The sequence below is a fragment of the Nomascus leucogenys genome, chromosome 18, assembly GCF_006542625.1.
Source record: "Nomascus leucogenys isolate Asia chromosome 18, Asia_NLE_v1, whole genome shotgun sequence".
Taxonomy (NCBI): domain Eukaryota; kingdom Metazoa; phylum Chordata; class Mammalia; order Primates; family Hylobatidae; genus Nomascus; species Nomascus leucogenys.
The window spans coordinates 58,681,111-58,700,828 of record NC_044398.1 but is presented as its reverse complement, the minus strand read 5'-3'; the positions used below and the strand labels follow the sequence as shown (position 1 = coordinate 58,700,828).

The window sequence follows — 19,718 nt, the reverse complement described above, 5'->3', positions numbered from 1 at the left end:
GGTCTGCTAAATGCATTAGCACTAGCCCATCTGTTTTCCAGCTTCCAACATTTTGATATCTTATATCCTGCAGTCCTCTCCCCATTCTCTTTGACCTTATGGTTTATGCCCTTTAAAAAAATTCCTGTATTCTCAATTTAACAGAGCTCAGAGAGGAGACAGAGACTTTCTTTTCTTTTTTTTGGTCTGTGTTCATATTTTCATGTCTAAATGGCAAAACCAGTAAAGCGGATTTTTGTTTTTCTTTTTTTTTTTTAGAGACGGAGTCTCGCTCTGTCACTCAGGTTGGAGTGCAATGGTGCGGTCTCCACCCACTGCAAACTCCACCTCCTGGGTTCAAGTGATTCTCCTACCTCAGCCTCCTGAGGAGCTGGGATTACAGGTGCCATCATGCCTGGCTAATTTTTGTATTTTTAGTAGAGACGGGGTTTTGCCATGTTGGCCAGGTTGGTCTCAAACTCTCGACCTCAACTGATCTGCCCGTCTCAGCCTCCCAAAGGGCTGGGATTACAGGCGTGAGCCACTGTGCTTAGTCAAAACCAGTCAAGCTTCTACTTCCGCTTCCTCACCTCCTATTCCAGCCTCAACTCACCAATGTGTGGTTTCCCATTTCCTGAAAGTTTCAGTTTAATTACATGCCACTTAGCATAAGTGACTCCATTTTGATTTGGTCTTTGGGGCTTGGTGCAGGAGTACAGTTTAAAAAAATGGCTTCCCGTAATTTTATGTAAGAGTGAGGTAGCGTTTTCCCTTCCATCTCCCACCTGCACCCCAGGCAGAGGATGGAAGGTGCTGCCGCTTCTCTTCATTGTGAAAGGGCTTCCCACAGGTTCCCTTGGAGTGCTTGACATGTGTTCCCTGAAGTCTGAGGAGAAAAAAGAACTAGTACTTCACCCATACCTGAAAGGAATAAGGACCCAAGGCTGGAGGTGCCTGGTGGCAGAGATAAAAGAGGTGGCTGTGTTGGGCAAGCTGTGTTTCAGTAGTAGGCAGCAGGGCAGGCAACAGACAGGTGTGGGCCCTCAGGAGGGAAATAGGACTCCTGCCCAAGAGGCTCCCTGCCAAAGGTAAGCAACCTCAGCAGAAAGGGGCTAGTACTGTTGGATACTGGAGCTGAGAAGACATGGACCATGAGCAGCCAGCTGGAGGAGAGGCACTGCCAGCATTAAGTGAATTGACATCAAATGTCCCCAGTAGTGCAATCTCTAGAGAACCTCATAGTACCCCGCATGAAAGAGTTGGCTTAAACCCCCACCTCGCCAAGGCTAGTTCTCAGCCGTAAGAATCGGGCGAGACCTGGCTGCCGTCCCTCTCTTCCTCTCCTGAGAGGTGGGAAGCATGACCTGAAAGCTGTGGAATGGAGGAGAGCTCCAGAAAGGACCCTGGAAGCAACTCTGAGCTGAGAGGGAGGAGAGGCTTTCATCTGACATGAAGGTCAGAGCTTCAATGGTTCCACGGCACTAGACATTGTCATTGCTATTTAGTGACTATTCCTGGGACTAAACATCCTTTAATTTTTTGTTTTTGTTTAAATCTAAGAGTGACTGAGAAAGTTATGACACTTGCCAAAGTTTCTATCCAAAGATCAAGGAGGAATGAGATTTCAGAAATGATTTAAAGGAATAAAGGTAGAAAAAAATCAGGTTGCTTGGATTTCTCATCCAATGAGAGCATCATTGTTTCAATATAAAGGTGATACATAAAACCTGCTGTCAGGACACTTGCAAGCTGGTCAGTGGAAGATACAGGAGAGAAATTATTACAAAAATTCCAACACTAATAAGTGCCAAAAAGAGATACATGGAACCATGAAAAGTGTGTAACTGGCATATTTCATTCTAGATCACTGTGTCAAAAGCCAGTTTCCAGAATGACCAATTTGTCATTTGTGTGTGCGCTTGTGTGTGTAAAGCTATTTGTAAAGTTTATTGAAAAGTGAATTATGGAGAATGACTTTGACAATCCTTCCAAGGTTTTGCATGGTTTTAATTAGCTTCTTTATTTGCCTTCTTAACGGCATTTAAAGACTATGATTTTTGTCTGCCCCAGCTTGATGCTTCGCAGCTGCAGGGCACTGAGGAAGGAGCGGGGCTCACTGCAGGCAGCAGGGGAGACTAGAGGACAGGAGGTGCATCCTCAGGAGGAAGCTCTGGGGGACAGGGAGAGAGCATTAGCTTTTCTTCGCAGATTGACTTTTGGCCCAATTGGCCTGTTCTCAGCCCTCATATTATTTCTACTGGAGTCCTGCGGGGTAATAATAGCTCTCATTAATTTTATGCCTAGTACCTGTCAACCATTACAAACATAGTATTTCTAATCTTGCAAAATAGGAGATATTATCTCCTTTTACAGATGAGGAAATTCGCGTTTCAGGAGGGTCACTTGCCCTGGGTCATGTAACAGTAAGTCCCAAAACTGGGTCTAGAAGCCAGGTTTGTCTGACTCTTTTGTTTTTAGGATTTCTTCATGGTCAAGATGGCAGTCATACCATTTTTTTTTTTATACTTTAAGTTTTAGGTACATGTGCACAACGTGCAGGTTAGTTACATATGTATACACGTGCCATGTTGGTGTGCTGCACCCAGTAACTCATCATTTAACATTAGGTATACCTCCAAATGCTATCCTTCCCCCCTCCCCCCACCCCACAACAGGCCCCAGTGTGTAATGTTCCCCTTCCTGTGTCCATGTGTTCTCATTGTTCAATTCCCACCTATGAGTGAGAACATGCGGTGTTTGTTTTTTTGTCCTTGCAATAGTTTGCTGAGAATGATGGTTTCCAGCTTCATCCATGTCCCTACAAAGGACATGAACTCATACTTTTTTATGGCTACATAGTATTCCATGGTGTATATGTGCCACATTTTCTTAATCCAGTCTATCATTGTTGGATATTTGGGTTGGTTCCAAGTCTTTGTTATTGTGAATCGTGCCGCAATAAACATACGTGTGCATGTGTCTTTATAGCAGCATGATTTACAATCCTTTGGGTATACACCCAGTACTGGGATGGCTGGGTCAAATGGTATTTCTAGTTCTAGATCCCTGAGGAATCGCCACACTGACTTCCACAATGGTTGAACTAGTTTACAGTCCCACCAACAGTGTAAAAGTGTTCCTATTTCTCCACATCCTCTCCAGCACCTGTTGTTTCCTGACTTTTTAATGATTGCCATTCTAACTGGTGTGAGATGGTATCTCATTGTGGTTTTGATTTGCATTTCACTGATGTCCAGTGATGATGAGCATTTTTTCATGTGTCTTTTGGCTGCATAAATGTCTTCTTATGAGAAATGTCTGTTCATATCCTTTGCCCACTTTTTGATGGGGTTGTTTTTTTTTTTTCTTGTAAATTTGTTTGAGTTCATTGTAGATTCTGGGTATTAGCCCTTTGTCAGATGAGTAGATTGCAAAAATTTTCTCCCATTCTGTAGGTTGCCTGTTCACTCTGATGGTGGTTTCTTTTGCTGTGCAGAAGCTCTTTAGTTTAATTAGGTCCCATTTGTCAATTTTGGCTTTTGTTGCCATTGCTTTTGGTGTTTTAGACATGAAGTCCTTGCCCATGCCTATGTCCTGAATGGTATTGCCTAGGTTTCCTTCTAGGGTTTTTATGGTTTTAGGTCTAACATTTAAGTCTTTAATCCATCTTGAATTAATTTTTGTATAAGGTGTAAGGAAGGGATCCAGTTTCAGCTTTCTCCATATGGCTAGCCAGTTTTCCCAGCACCATTTATTAAATAGGGAATCCTTTCCCCATTTCTTGTTTTTGTCATGTTTGTCAAAGATCAGATGGTTGTAGATATGCAGCATTATTTCTGATTCTTAAAGCCACCAGGCCACACCATCCTCATCTGTACTGTAAGCTGTATCTGTTTTGCTCTTTTCCTTCACTTACTCATCTTCAAACAGGAGTCTTTAGTTTGTTGCTAAGTTAATGTTTATTTTGCATTTTACAGGTCACTTATACATCTCAAGAAGATCTGGTGGAGAAAAAGTGCTTAGCAAAAAAATATACTCACCTCTCCTGCAATAAAGTCTTCTGCCAGCCATGGCAGAGATGCATTGAGGGCACCTGTATTTGTAAACTACCATATCAGTGCCCAAAGAATGGCACTGCAGTGTGTGCAACTAACGGGAGAAGCTTCCCAACATACTGTCAACAAAAGAGTTTGGAATGTCTTCGTCCAGGGACAAAGTTTTTAAATAATGGAACATGCACAGCCGAAGGTAGCAAGAGCCTAGTTTTCAAGTCATTCTATGATATAAGAGGGTATTTGTATGCCATACTTTCTATCAGAAAATAATTCTCTTGTGTATGTTATGATGACAACTCAAAATTTTTTTCTAGACTCTCAATAATAATTGGAGTAATCACTAAAGAAATCAGGGGTCACCAGAATCCAGCCAGCCTTTGAGTGCAGAGCATGGGATGCTGAATCCAGACCTTCCTTCAGTGCCGGTGCCACTCCCTGCTGCCCAGCCCTTTAGAATTGTCCCCATCCTCACTTCTACTTGGTTAAAGGGATTATTCCCAGGGCCATCGAGTTGGTTCAGAACCCAGTGAAAAGTCTTCCAGTAAGGTTGGTACTCACACGTAGGCTAGTCAGGCCTCAGGTCCTCCTGTGGCCCCAGTAATTTCTGTTTTTGTTTGTTTTGTTTTGTTTTTTTGGGACAGAGTCTGGCTCTGTTGCCCAGGCTGGAGTGCAGTGGTGCGATCTTGGCTCACTGCAACCTCTGCCTCCTGGGTTCATGCCATTCTCCTGCCTCAGCCTCCCAAGTAGCTGGGATTACAGGTGCCTGCCACCACGCCCAGCTAATTTTTTGTATTTTTAGTAGAGATGGAGTTTCACTGTGTTAGCCAGGATGGTCTCGATCTCCTGACTTCATGATCCGCCTGCCTCGGCCTCCCAAAGTGCTGGGATTACAGGCATGAGCCACTGTGTGTGGCCTGCCCCAGTAATTTATTTCAACAGCCATCCCCCCCAACCCTCTCCCCAAGCCCTGACCCCATTGTTCCTAAATATCCAAGGGCCGCTTGAGCCACTGCTAACCTGGGACATACTCCAACCTAGCAAACCCAGACATCAGACCCAGAGAGCTTGTCTACAGTCCCTTCCAGGTGCTTCATGTGCTGAGGAGGCTGGGGCCCTAGCATTCAGACTAGTGGGCAGTTATGATTAGGGATTTCACTGTCAGTCCAATTGAGTTTCAAGTCCCTCCAAACCCCACCTTGGTTATTGACAAGCTGGACCTCACTGGACCCCAGTTCCCTCGTCTGTAAAATGTGAAGTTTCTAAGTTGTACAATTCTTGTGAAAATTAAATAAAACAACGTATGCAGGGCTCTTCACACAGTGCTTGGCATGCAGAAAGTGCTTGTTACATTTTACGTCTGACAGCAAAGCTTAGGCTCATTGTCTTCTGATAGCAAGTTATTACAGACACTTCATTACCTTAGGAACGCTTAAAACATTCTTTTTAAAAGCACCATGACATATACCAGCTCACAGCAGCCTGTATGTTTTTGAGATGCTGAGTTAAGATGTTGAGATACTGTGGAAAAGAAGGGGGAAAGCTCCCTATTTGAGCTCATCTATAATCCCTGTTGGAAAGGCAGAAGACAATAGTGGAGGTTATTTCATCAGTGTCAGACTTTTCTTCTCTTGAGGCATTAAATGCCTTAAATATATGAGAATACATAAACCCTTTCTATATTTTACATTTTCACTGTTGGGCTTACTTTTGAGAGCATGGACTTTGGAGTGAGATCAATTGAGCGAGTTCCAAATCCTGGCTTCACCACTTGGGCCAGGAACTTAACTTCCCCTAGATTTAGGTTCCTCGTGTAAAAATGGGAATAAACACGCTTTATCCTCATAGGGTTGATGTGAGGATTTGATGATCCTCTATACAGCTGAATAGCACTGCCACTGGCACATAATAAGCACTCATAAAATGATTGCTTACTATTACTTGTTAAAATCGTCATGATGTTCAAAGCTCACTTGACGTTAAGTATTATTATTTTTAAAGACTTTTAATTAAGAGAAAAAAGTGAATGGCTACATATTGCACATTATTTTGTTTTTTTATTTTAGGAAAGTTTAGTGTTTCCTTGAAGCATGGAAATACAGATTCAGAGGGAATAGTTGAAGTAAAACTTGTGGACCAAGATAAGACAACGTTCATATGCAAAAGCAGCTGGAGCATGAGGGAAGCCAACGTGGCCTGCTTTGACCTTGGGTTTCAACAGTGAGCGCTTGTATCAGTGGATTTTCTCATGGTTGATTTAATTGTTCTGTTTGCTTTTTGATTACCTAACCTTTCTGTGTATTAATTTCCACATATGTAACCTAAGAAAATTAACTACGTGCATCATAGCATTGTTATGAAGATGATATGCATTCAGGTTTACCCAACACTTGGAACCCTGCTGACAACAAAGCATGGATAATAAGTCTGTTGAAGTATCTGGATGTGAATCCTTTAGTGATTCTGGGAGTCACAAACACATTCATTTCTGTCTGTCTCCTACTCATCTACAATTATGTACACTTTTTCACACTTAGTATAGTTTATATATTGTGTGTGAGTATAGTTTATAGTTAAATAATATAGTTTATACTATAAACTACAGTGAGTATAAACTATACAGTTATAGTATAAACTATATAGTTAGGATAAATTATAGTTTATAGTTTTATAGTATAGTTTACTATAATTATAGTATATAAGTATATATACTATATAGTATAGTATATAAACTATAATTTATATACAGCTTATATACTATAATTATAATATATACTTATATATAAGTGATATTTTATTTATTGTTTGGTTCAAAATATCTTCTAACTTTCAATATAATTTCTTCTTTGCCCCATATGTAATTTAGAAGTTTTCTTTATTATAATATTAGTTTTAATTAATACATTAGTTTGCTTTTGGTTAACTTTGTGTTATTGATTTTCTTATTCTCTGTGGTTAGAGAATATCCCTGTATGAGAACAATTTTTTCAAATATTTCTTGAGACTTGCTTTGCAGCTGAGTATTTTTCAAATGCTCCACGTGCAGGGTTCTAGATAATAGATATGTTACTCATTATTAATAGAATTAGCAAAGTTGTTAGCTGCTCTGTTTAGATCTTTTTCTATTTCTTTACTTTCAGTCTTCCTATATCTTTAGATTTTAAGCATTTTCCTTATAAACAGCACATATCTAGATTTGTTTTAATTCAATATTACAATCACTGTTAACTGAAGAGTTTAGTCCATTTACATTATTATACTTATATTGTTGAATTTATTTTTCCTCTTGTTTTTAGGCTTATTATTTACCCTGCTTTTTGTGTGCTTTTGTCTTTTTCCCTTTTATAATTTCTACTAAATTAAAGATTTTAAAAAATCTTCCCTCTTTTCCACCTCTAGTTGGTTTGAAAATTATGCATTATATTTCTACTTCTTTAGTTACCTTTGAACTTATACCATAAATCATTGATTTAGGAAGTCCTCACCCTCTTCAGTAATAATAAAAAAAAGTAATTAACTCATCAAGTTTCTAATATTTAGTTCCATCTTATTTTTCTATATCCCAGAAGTTAATCACTATGATGATATAATAAGCCATTATCACTACTGTTAAGGCAATGCTTACTCAGATTTACTTCATGTTTACCAACTTCTTGGTTTGTTCTTTCTTGTATCTCACCCCTTCTTTCTGAATTCAATTTTCTTCTTCTTAAACCACATCTGCTAGTAGTTCATTAGTGAAAGTCTCTTATATTGTTAAATTAAGCCATAGGCTATTTCTGAGTTTCATCAGTTTGTTACCTACAACTTATGGTTCAACCTACTGGTAGATTCTCTCAGTATTTGATTTCTCAGTATTTTGCTCTTATATTTTGCATAAGCTCATGAACAGACATCTCTAATTTTAACCAGTGCAGATTTCCCTTACTTCCTTAAGAACTTATTGAGGAAAAAGATGGCATTTTATATAGTATTTTTAGATATTTTTAGGTTGGTAACGTTTTTCAGATTATTAACCTATAAGATTGCCTCAAATGGCTCTTGTTTGTTCTCATGGCACAGCCTCATGATCTGAAATAATTACAAATCCTGGCTTCACCTTGTTTTCTTTTTGCCTTTTATCCTAGTTAGTCTAATATTTATATTGTCATTACTGTTCTATTTTTGTTTCCATTTACCTGATGCATCTTTTCTCAATTTTTTATTTTTAACCTATTTTCCCCATTTACTTCTAGAGAGAAGCAAGGAACAATTGAATGTCCTAGAATAATAGTTCACTGTAAATCATCATCTCTAGGATAATACGTCACTGAGGCAGTCCCTTCTCACAAATTCTGAACAAATTGAGAAGTCCAAGCAATGGCACACAGATGCCAAAATATCACCTTAATACTGTCAAGGCTGAAGTGAAGATGTAGCTTACTTTAAGCAAAATTGACCTACAGGAATTAAACTAACCTAACCTCCCAAGTCTTAGGCAATAATTGAACCAACCAGCTAAAGTTTACCGTATGGGGCAGGCGGAGAGATTCCCAAAAGGAAACGATGGAAAATCTTTTTTTTTTTTTTTTTTTTTTGAGACAGAGTCTCACTTTGTTGCCCAGGCTGGAGTGCAGTGGCATGATCTCAGCTGACTGCAACCTCCACCTCCTGGGTTCAAGTGATTCTTCTGCCTCAGCCTCCCGAGCAGCTGAGACTACAGGTGTGGGCCACCACACCCAGCTAATTTTTGTATTTTTGGTAGAGATAGGATTTTCACCATGTTGGCCAGGCTGGTCTCGAACTCTTGACCTCAGGTAATCCACCCTCCTTGGCCTCCCAAAGTGCTGGGATTAGAGGCGTGAACCACCACCCCAGCCAAGTTTTAATTAATCTTTACAAACCCAGTGAGGTACTTATATTCTCTTTTATAGATGAAGGTACTGAGGCTCAGAGTTTCAGTATCTTGCCCAATCTGTAACTCCTATATAGAGAATGAGAGGACATTACTCTAGTTTCTTACCTGCTACAGTAGGGTTATAAATGCAAAGTACTAATTATTCTACCATAATGTTTCCTTTATTCTATTTGCAGAGGTGCTGATACTCAAAGAAGGTTTAAGTTGTCTGATCTCTCTATAAATTCCACTGAATGTCTACATGTGCATTGCCGAGGAATAGAGACCAGTTTGGCTGAATGTACTTTTACTAAGAGAAGAACTATGGGTTACCAGGATTTAGCTGATGTGGTGTGTTATACACAGAAAGCAGGTTGGTGGAGTATTTGCCTGTTATTTTCCCTTCCTTGAAGGTTATTTTACACCAAGCCTATAGTAAACAAATGATTGATGCCTCGTTGCCAGCCACAGAGGCAATAATATAGATTCTATCAAGTTTTGGGCTTTAGAGCCTAAATTGGTGCCTTTCCCCTATTGTACCATTTTGCCATTCAAACATTGCCTCTCTACAGGTTCATATATGGGAAGCAAAGTTGCCTGACTCCCCTTGCTTTGTTTGAACATCTGGATTAAAGTTACTATAGCAAACACAAGTCAATCAAACATAAGAAGAAAGCTCAGCATCTCCTTTAAGAGGGCCAGCATATATGAATTTATTTAAAACCTTTAAGCGACCACATTTGTGCCTCAGTTTTCAGGCATTCATTGAGACTTTTCTCCTCCTTCCTGACACTGGAATATTTTAGTCATACATGTAGTTTTAAAGACCAAACCTATACCCATTCCTTTTCAGTGCTAAAAAGAAGTACCATCAAAATGTAAACAAATGGCACTAACCAAGCAAGTCTTGGGAGTAGGGGTGAGGATGAGTATAGCAGCATGAAAGAAATGGGTGGAAACCAGTGTTTGTCAATGTCAGCACGTACTCTTAATTCCTCCCCATCTCAGCAAATACAGACTTTCACAATAAATACTGACTTTCAGAGATAATAGAAGAGCCTCCATAAGCCAGCTTTGACATTTATTTTCTGTATGAGTCATATGTACTATGTTGATAATACCAATACATTTTATACATTTTTTTGAAGTTTAACTTTCTCTTAATGACTCCATTATCCCAAAAATCTGATAAGGATGTCATGCCACCATTCCATAAATAAATTTCACAAAGATAATTCCTGCTTTACAGATTCTCCAACGAATGACTTCTTTCAGTGTGTGAATGGGAAATACATTTCTCAGATGAAGGCCTGTGATGGTATCAATGATTGTGGAGACCAAAGTGATGAACTGTGTTGTAAAGGTAGACATAAATCTAGCCTCTAAATCCTCTGAATTCATTTTTCTGAATAAAAGAGGAAAAACAACTTTACTATTGAATTTTAGATTGTACCTCATTCAATTTTAAGGAATGAAAAAACCTCTCCTGCTTATGTTTCCACAGCATGCCAAGGCAAAAGCTTCCATTGTAAATCGGGTGTTTGCATTCCAAGCCAGTATCGATGCAATGGTGAGGTGGACTGCATTACAGGGGAAGATGAAGTTGGCTGTGAAGGTAATTTAAAGACTTGGGGTGACTTCTTTTCATTATTGAATCCAGGGATTCTGAAACTTTTCTTTAGGTAAAGTATAATCTTAAGGGGACCATAGATGGGTGTAGCAGTAAGAACACTGAGTGGGCATTTGCAGAACTATGGAATGTTCTTCTTCTCATATTTTCATCCACTAAATATCTACTTTTTATTTCAGAACTTTCTATTAAAAGACGTTCTCACTGCACATACAAAAAATAGACCATTAGAACCAACCCTTAAGTACCCATTTTCCACCTGCAAGTTATTGATAGTTTCCCAATCTTGTTTATCTCTCTTCCAGTTTGTTTGTTTGTTTGTATGTTTGTTGGAGTATTTTATTTTATTATTTTATTTTATTTATTATTACTTTTTTTATGCAGTCTTGCTCTGTTGCCCAGGCTGGAGTGCTGTGGCACAATCTTGGCTCGTTGCAACCTCAACCTCCCGAGTTCAAGTGATTCTCCTGCCTCAGCCTCCCAAGTAGCTGGGATTACAGGCACCTGCCACCATGCCTGGCTAATTTTTGTATTTTAGTAGAGACAGGGTTTCACCATGTTGGCCAGGCTGGTCTCAAACTCCTGACCTCAGATGATCTGCCTGCCTTGGCCTCCGAAAGTGCTGGGGTTACAGGCGTAAGCCACCGCACCTGGCCTGTTGGAGTATTTTAAAGTAAATTTTAAATATCATATCACATCATTTATATGCATCTCCAATGATAAAAGCACTATATATATATAAAACCATTCATTCTCTCAGTATATCTAAAATCTATGTTAGATATAATAATTCACTATAATAGTAATTCACTAACATCATTTAATAACAGCCATGTTCAAATTTTCTCAACTATCTCAAAAATGTCTTTTTTGAATGAATATATTCAAATCAGGATCTAAAAGAATCTGAATGTTCTGTTTGGTTATTACATTTTTAAAGTCTTCTTTATTCATCAAGAGTTATCTTCCCCACCTCCCTACCCCAATTTTTTTCATACTATTATTATTTTTTTTTTTTTTAGAGAAACTGAGTCGTTTGCCTATAGTACACTTCTATTCTGGATTTAGAGAGACTTGATTATAACCAAGATTTTGAGCTTTGAGTCAATGACAAATAAACACTTTTTTTTAAGAGAAAGGTTTAATATTTTAGGCAAGAATTCTTTTTATTTTCTTTTTTTGAGACAGAATCTTGCTCTATTGCCTAGGCTGGAGTGCAGTGGCACAATGTAGGTTCACTGCAACCTCTGCCTCCTGGGTTCAAGGGATTCTCCCACCTCAGCCTCCTGAGTAGCTGGGATTATAGGCATGTGCCATCACGCTTGGCTAATTTTTCTGTTTTTAGAAGAGACAGGGTTTCGCCACATTGGCCAGGCTTGTCTCGAACTCTTGGCCTCAAGTGATCTGCCTGCCTTGGCCTCCCAAAGTGCTGGCATTACAGGCATGAGCCACTGTGCCCGGCCTTAGGCAAGAATTCTTGATGAGTCTTGCATGTATTTCCTGTTACACATAATGTCTTCTTGTCTGGTTGTCCCTCCTCTAGTGATGCTAAGATGATTACTTGATCAGCTTGGTGTGTCCATTCCAAAGTGCCCCACAATCTTTTGCCTAATGGTTTTAGCAGCCTTTTAAATTGTTGCCTATGTCCATTTTGTCAATAGGGCTGTAAAATGGCAATTTCTAATTTTATCATGCCTTCTGCACTTATTAACTAGAAATCTATAGAGAGGCAGAATAATGCTTCATTCTTTCCATTTGCTTACCAAGTTTCAAAGCAATGAGCTGGTGCTCTGGATAACCTCCAATGGTGAAAAATGTTCCTTATGTACCTATTCTAGGCTATACAGACTGACTCTTTGCTTCCATCAGTGCTTTCTGGAGGAAAAATCTCTTTAAGTTATATTTATTTGTTTACTTGATGAATATTTATTCAGCTGCTACTATGTGTGCCAGTCGCCAGTCCCTGCTCTAGGTGCTGGGGTTCCATTAGTGAATAACATTTCAAAAATCCCTGCCCCAGCCAAGTGCAGTGGCTCATGCCTGTAATTCCAACACTTTGGAAGGCGTGTTGCTGGGATTACAGGCATGAGCCACTGCACCTGACCTCCTTTTATCTTTTTAAAATCTGTTTCAAAAACACATTTAGCCAACTATCATTGTTACTTCAGTTTACTCTTATTTAGGGATGAGCTCTGCTTTTGTATTTTAGCAATGCTTCTAACTATTAAGTTGTACTAGTCTGAAATTTAATAATTTGTGTATATTTTATTCAAATCAAAATGATCTCTTTGCTATAGCGAGTTTTTTGTTTTGTTTTTAGCAGCTAGACATCCTACAATTCAAGGTAAATCATTTTTATGATAGAAAAATTATATTACCGAAGAAAACAGAAATAAGGTGCAATGGTTTTCATGATATATGTATAGTATATTGATATAGTGTGCATTTTTTCCCAATTAAAAATTATCTTTTGATAAATTTTTTGTTTTTGTTTTTGTTTTCTTCAGGCTTTGCATCTGTGGCTCAAGGTAAAATTTTTGTTAAAATTTGGGGATATTAAAAAATTGAAACAAAACTCAGGTTCTTTGGTCTTCTTATATTTTAATGTAACTGTTAATGGAGCATGATATGACCACATTTTAGCAATAACACAGCCTGAACATTAGTTTAGGCATAGAGGCCTTTTCTCAGTGTGATAAACTTTCACTCTCACACACCCTATCCACAGCCCGCTGACCAAAACACCACCCAGAGTGGACTCTTCCCTGCACATTTCACCTTTGCCGAATACCTTTCTCCTCTTCATTTTCTCTCCAAATCAAGGTAGCTCCTCAAGAAATTGCCACCTGAAAAAAGATAACATCTTTTCATGATAGGCATTTTCTTATTTACTTGTGTCAGTCAGATGTCCCCAAATCCTCTAGCTGTTTGGGACCACCCTTTTTAAAAATATTGATGTAAACGGCCGGGCGCGGTGGCTCATGCCTGTAATCCCAGCACTTTGGGATGCCAAGGCGGGCGGATCACGAGGTCAGGAGATTGAGACCATCCTGGCTAACACGGTGAAACCCCGTCTCTACTAAAAATACAAAAAAAAAAAAAAAAATTAGCCAGGCGTGGTGGCGGGAGCCTATAGTCCCAGCTACTTGGGAGGCTGAGGCAGAAGAAGGGCGCGAACCCGGGAGGCAGAGCTTGCAGTGAGCCAAGACCGCGTCACTGCACTCCAGCCTGGGCAACAGGGCTGGAGTCATGTAAATGTAAATGAGTCATGTAAAATGACTCATATCCCCAGTTCATATAATGTCAAAGTTCATGTTCCTCCTCAGGATTTCTTTCCTTTTTTTTTTTTTTTTTTTTTTGAGACGGAGTCTCTGTCTTGTACTCGGTCTTTAGCCCAGGCTGGAGTGCAGTGGCCTGATCTCGGCTCACTGCAACCTCTACCTCCCAGGTTTAAGCAGTTCTCTGCCTCAACCTCCCGAGTAGCTGAGATTACAGGCATGTGCCACCACACCTGGCTAATTTTTGTATTTTTAGTAGAGATGGGGTTTCACCATCCTGGCCAGGCTGGTCTTGAACTCCTGCCCTTGTGATCCACCTGCCTCGGCCTCCCGAAGTGCTGGAATTACAGGTGTGAGCCACCTCCTCAGGATTTCTTAGGATTCCTGAGGGACTGGCTAGCTCAAGACCACCCTTTGCTCTAAATGCCTATTATTTCATTGTATTCTCTCTCACTTGTCATTTTGCCCTCTGAAGCTGCTGTTCCTCCTCCTCCTCCTCCTTCTTCCTCTTCTTCTTGTTCCTCTTTTCTCTTCTTCTTCTTTTCTCCTCCTTCTTCTTCCTTCTCTTCTCTCGTCCTCCTCCTCCTCCTCCTTCTTCTTCTTCTCTATTCCTTTTTTCCCTCCCTCCCTCCTTCCTTTCCTTCCTCCTCCCTCCCTAGTTTCAGATCTCAGGGGCAAAGTGATGAGTTAATGATACTCCTCAGCTCCTTATACATGATCATCAGGGGTCAAGCAAGGCCCCTATCTTGTTTGACTCATTTATCCCTCTTTATCACTATACCTTACTCCCATTCCTCTTCCCCAATAGGCAACCATTTTTAAGTGGCTTAATATGTACATTTTTTTGTTTGCATGCATTCTTATCCAATGTGTATTATTATTTTGCAAGCATACATTTTTTATTCACATAGTATTGTGTTGTAGATCTCTATTTCCTTTTTTCTTTTCACAACTCATTACATTTTAAAGACCTGTCCATGTTACTATGTGTTCATCTAATTTGTTGCTTCTAACTGATGTATAAAATACTCCACTGTGTTTATCTTGCACAATTTACTCTCCACTTTCTCAGTAATGGACTTTCAGCCCACAATCATACTGTGATGAATATCCTCTCCTTAAGTATGTGTGGGAGGATTTCTTTGAGTCATCTAACTGGGCAAGTGTCTTCTTTTGTGTTGCTATAACAGAATACCACAGACTGGGTAATTTATGAAGAAAATACATTTATTTCTTACAGTTTTGGAGGTTGTGAGGTCCAAAGTCTCAGGGCCCACATCTATCAAGGGCTTTCTTGCTCCATCACCCATGGCAGGAGGTGGAAAGGCAAGAGAGCAAGGGAACAAGAGGAGTCCGAACTCACTTTTATGTATAACAAGCCCACTCTCACTACAGCTAACCCACTCCCGAGATAACGACATTAATCTATTAATGAGGGAAGAGCCCTCATGACCTAATCCCTTCTTATTAGGCCCCACTTCCCAACACTTTTGTGTTGGGGATTAAGTTTCCAACACATGAACTTTGGGGGACACACTCAAACCATAGTAGCAAGTTGAATCTTGGAGTATGCATATCCTTAATTTGACTGCTAGTGCCTGTATGTTTTTTGGCAGTGCTGTTATATACCAGTGCTTACTTCCACCAATAATGCCTAAGGGTTCTCTTCAACCCCACCAACATCAAGCGTGTTTCTCCAACTGTCAAGTGATGGCATTGTTTATTAACTTCAATTTTTATATTAACCAATGATTCTGAGTTTCTCTTCATGTGCATACTAGCGTTTTAGTTTCATCTTCCTTTTCCCTGTCCTTTCACTGGTTCACATCCTTTGCTTAATTGTATATTTCTTTCATTGTAATATTTCTCACTAATTTGCAGGGGTTCCTTTTACAGTCTAGAAATTAATCCATTGTCAGTTTTAAACATTACAGATACCTTCTTCCATGCTGTCTCTCATCTGTTAACTCTATCCATGTGAGATTTGTTGAATAGAAATCCTTAATTTTTATATAATCGAAGGTGTACTAGCTGTTCTTCTAATACCTAGTACACCTCAGCTTTGATTATATTAAATCAAGTTAGTGCTGTTCTTCTAATACCTAGTACACCTCAGCTACACTGGACTTTCTCATCTTCCTTTGTTGGGCATTGAATGTAAATATTTGAGTCTTCTCTGATTCACAAGGATGCTTTTGTGAATGCATCTGAGCAGAGCCTCTCTCTGCCCCAGAAAACAACTTAGGTGTGTGGCATAACAAACACTCATATGCCTGTCCCAAAGAGAACTTGGCAAATTCAGTGACAAGACACAGGATTGCAGCAAAGTGACACTGCCATTCTGGGCTATGTGATCCCCAGCCATATTCTCATCCATGACAGAGCAACATGTTGGTGGGAATTCACCTTCAGATCCCCAGGTTAAGGAAATCATGATTCTGTCCACAGAAATGTTCTAGGATGGCAGAGCAAAGATGAAAACATCCAGTATAACTTCAAGAAAAAAAGCTAAAAAAAAAAAAAAGAAAAAAAAAAGATTTTTTTTTTTTTTTAACTTCTGCATCCCAGTTGCCTAATGCTAACCCATACCTGTACAAACTGAGAGGAGCCTTTTTCATGTCAGCTCAGGACTCCCTTGGCTAGTGCTGATGACTGCTCTCTACCTTATGTAAACACCTTGGGAGGCTGGGCGCAGTAGTTCACGCCTGTAATCCCAGCACTTTGGGAGGCCAAGGCAGATGGATCACGAGGTCAGGAGTTCAAGACCAGCCTGACCAATATGGTAAAACCCCATTTCTACTAAAAATACAAAACTTAGCCGGGCATGGTGACGCACACCTGTAATCCCAGCTACTGGGGAGGCTGAGGCAGGAGAATCACTTGAACCCGGGAGGCGGAGGTTGCAGTGAGCTGAGATCGTGCCACCGCACTCCAGTCTGGGCAACAGAGTGAGACTCCATCTCAAAATATATATATATTTTTAATATATATTTGATATAAATATCAAATATATAATATATAATATAAAATTATATATTATATAATATAAACACAATATAGATATTTTATATTTATATATTATATATTATAAATATTTATATAATAAATATATATTATATAATATTATATATATATATATATATCTAAAACACCCTGGGGATGCAAAGAGTTGAAAGAGAAGCCTTCCTCTTCTGGGCTGTGCATTTTGCCTGCTCGAACTACTGGAAACTGTGACACCATGAGTCTCAACATTCACTAGTACCAACAGATATCTCTAGTTTGTGCCAGCAAGAATTTCCATACAGTGCATCTTGAGCCTTTACAATTACCTAATTATAGAAAGGAAATAAGATGACATGCCTTGGGGATTTTGTACAGTCCTTTATAAAAGGGAGGATAAGTTTTAAGGCAGAAAATTATAATCAATGTTTAAATGATTTTAATGATTTAATTTTGACTATAATTAACAACTTTAAACATTGGAATATTTTGTTTTAACATAGAAGAAACAGAAATTTTGACTGCTGACATGGATGCAGGTAAGCTAATGCTATACTTTTTTATTGGTGGCTCACTGATTTAGGCTGTAATTTCAGTGTCATTTGCATGTATATATAATTGATTCAAGCAACAATTAATTTTGGTATCAATTTAAATTACAAAATATAACATTATTATTCTCCTTTCTCTGTCACTTTTAAGAAAAGTAAGCTTAAATGATTCTTGAGAATTGCTTTTAAAACTGGATTAATTCATATGGCTAATTTTGAAATGAAAACAATACTCCAATCCTACATAAGCTTTTTCTATTTGAAACGAACTTTGTCAGGTCAGTTTTGTGAAAAAACAACCAGCTCTCAAGCATGACTCATGACACAATTTTTTGAAATAGAAAAAATAATAGATGTTAATTGAATTAACCATTCTTTCACAATGTTTTAAATCATGGTAATAGGAGACCTTTGAAGATCTGTACCTTGGCCAGTTGTGCACTAAAAGCCAAATTAAATTAAAGTATTAAGTTCCTGGGAAGATAGCAATTGATTAGAGATTTCTAGTCAGACAGACTTACATTAAATTCTGACTCAGTTATGTATTAGCTATAAAAACTTAAGAGAGTAACTTAACCTCAAATACAAATTGGGAATAAAATAGCTCCCTGTTTCAGTGGGATTTTTAAATGAAGTTCATGTAGACTTCTTTCTAATTGTCAGTAACCAAAATTAAGTAACAATCTTTCAAAATCAGGCAATGAGTAAAAGATTTAAGGCTGGGCACAGTGGCTCAGGCATGTAATCCCAACACTTTGGGAGGCCAAAGCGGGCGGATTACTGGAGGTCAGGAGTTCAAGACCAGCCTGGCCAACATGGTGAAACCCCATCTCTACAAAAATGTAAAAATTAGCCAGGCATGGTAGCAGGTGCCTATAATCCCAGGTGCTCAGGAGGCTGAGGCAGGAGAATCGCTTGAACCCGGGAGGTGGAGGTTGCAGTGAGCCAAGATTGTGCCACTGCACTCCAGCCTGCGCAACAGAGTGAGACTCCTCTCAAAAAAAAAAAAAAAAAAAAAAAGATTTAGCTCTCAAAGCTATAGATATTAGTCAAAGGGCGTTTTCAACAATGGCCCTTTATTTTTACTCAGGATAACATTCATTTTCAGATACTACCTAAGCTGGTTTCACAGTCCTCAGAGCATGAGATCCCTCTTCCTTCAAAAGTCTAAGCAAAAACTTACCATCACGCTCTTCCCCCACACCAGTTCTTAGGATGGGTGAGACCAAAAAAAACCATCTTCTATCCATGTGTTTCACAGTGGGCAGGTTCACACAAATAGGCCCCCAAAGTCTAAGGAAGCCGAGAGGCCAAACAAAGAGGCTGACATATCCAGTTCCTTAGAAAGAAACATTTAATAGGGACTTACTAATGGATGCCAGGTCTGTGTCCTGGACAACAATGATACAAGATGGTGGATCCTCGTGCTAGTCCTCTCCCGACCCAGAGATTATATACTGTAGGGGAGGGGCACACATGCTTCAGAGCTAATGGGTAGGAATTTGCCATAAGGCCAGGATTTACAGTAAGTACATGCTCTTATACAAGGAATAATAGATAAACTGGAAATCTCAGAGGCCTTCCCAGAATTGGGGTTAATCAGAAGCTAATATGGCAGATTAGTATCCAAGATGAAGTTGCTTTAGCCTCCATACAACACCCGCACTTTCTTGGGGGCCTAACTCCTTTTGGTATGCCCAAAATTATTAACAGCAATATTCATTTTCCTTTCTCATCTGGGGCTAAGAAGCAAGTTTACAAAAATTTTCATGACATGTTAAAATATAGAGAGGAAATAAAGGGATATATTTCACTTTCTTCAGTCATCATAAATTCTTTGGAAAATTCATGTCATAAACTTTGCTCTACCGTATTTTCTCATGACAAATGTGCCAGACGTCTGCATGCTCACAGACAGAGGAAGGAAACATTGTCACATGTCAAATGGCTAAAAAACACTCCCCAGCCCGCTAACCCACTTGTCCTGGGGTCACTGGCACATCACCTCTCAGGGTTAATAGGATGATTAAATGAGATAAACTATATACAAAGACTCAGTATGGGGCCTGACATATAGAAAGTACTTAATATGAGTATCACTATGTTAACATTGATATTAATAAAAGAGTTCCATATAAACAGCCTCTAGAAAATAAAAACTATGGCTGGGCATGGTGGCTCATGCCTGTAATCTCAGCACTTTGGGAGGCCGAGGCGGGCAGATCACATTAGGTCAGGAGTTCGAGACCAGCCTGGCCAACATGGTGAAACCCCATCTCTACTAAAAAAACAAAAATTAGCTGGGCGTGGTGGTGGGCACCTGTAATCCCAGCTACTTGGGAGGCTGAGGCA

The 19,718-nt window shown here is 39.3% G+C and overlaps 1 protein-coding gene across 1 annotated transcript in view; it reads left to right on the top strand.

Annotated features, from left to right (window-relative positions):
* CFI (complement factor I) overlaps nucleotides 1–19,718 on the top strand; it is a 73,380-nt gene that overhangs the window by 38,070 nt on the left and 15,592 nt on the right. The window contains exons 2-8 of the mRNA XM_030797947.1: nucleotides 3,957–4,227; nucleotides 6,098–6,251; nucleotides 9,105–9,280; nucleotides 10,157–10,270; nucleotides 10,412–10,522; nucleotides 13,045–13,065; nucleotides 17,319–17,354. Of these exons, the coding sequence (XP_030653807.1) occupies nucleotides 3,957–4,227; nucleotides 6,098–6,251; nucleotides 9,105–9,280; nucleotides 10,157–10,270; nucleotides 10,412–10,522; nucleotides 13,045–13,065; nucleotides 17,319–17,354 (883 nt within the window). The remainder of the gene's footprint in view (nucleotides 1–3,956; nucleotides 4,228–6,097; nucleotides 6,252–9,104; nucleotides 9,281–10,156; nucleotides 10,271–10,411; nucleotides 10,523–13,044; nucleotides 13,066–17,318; nucleotides 17,355–19,718) is intronic.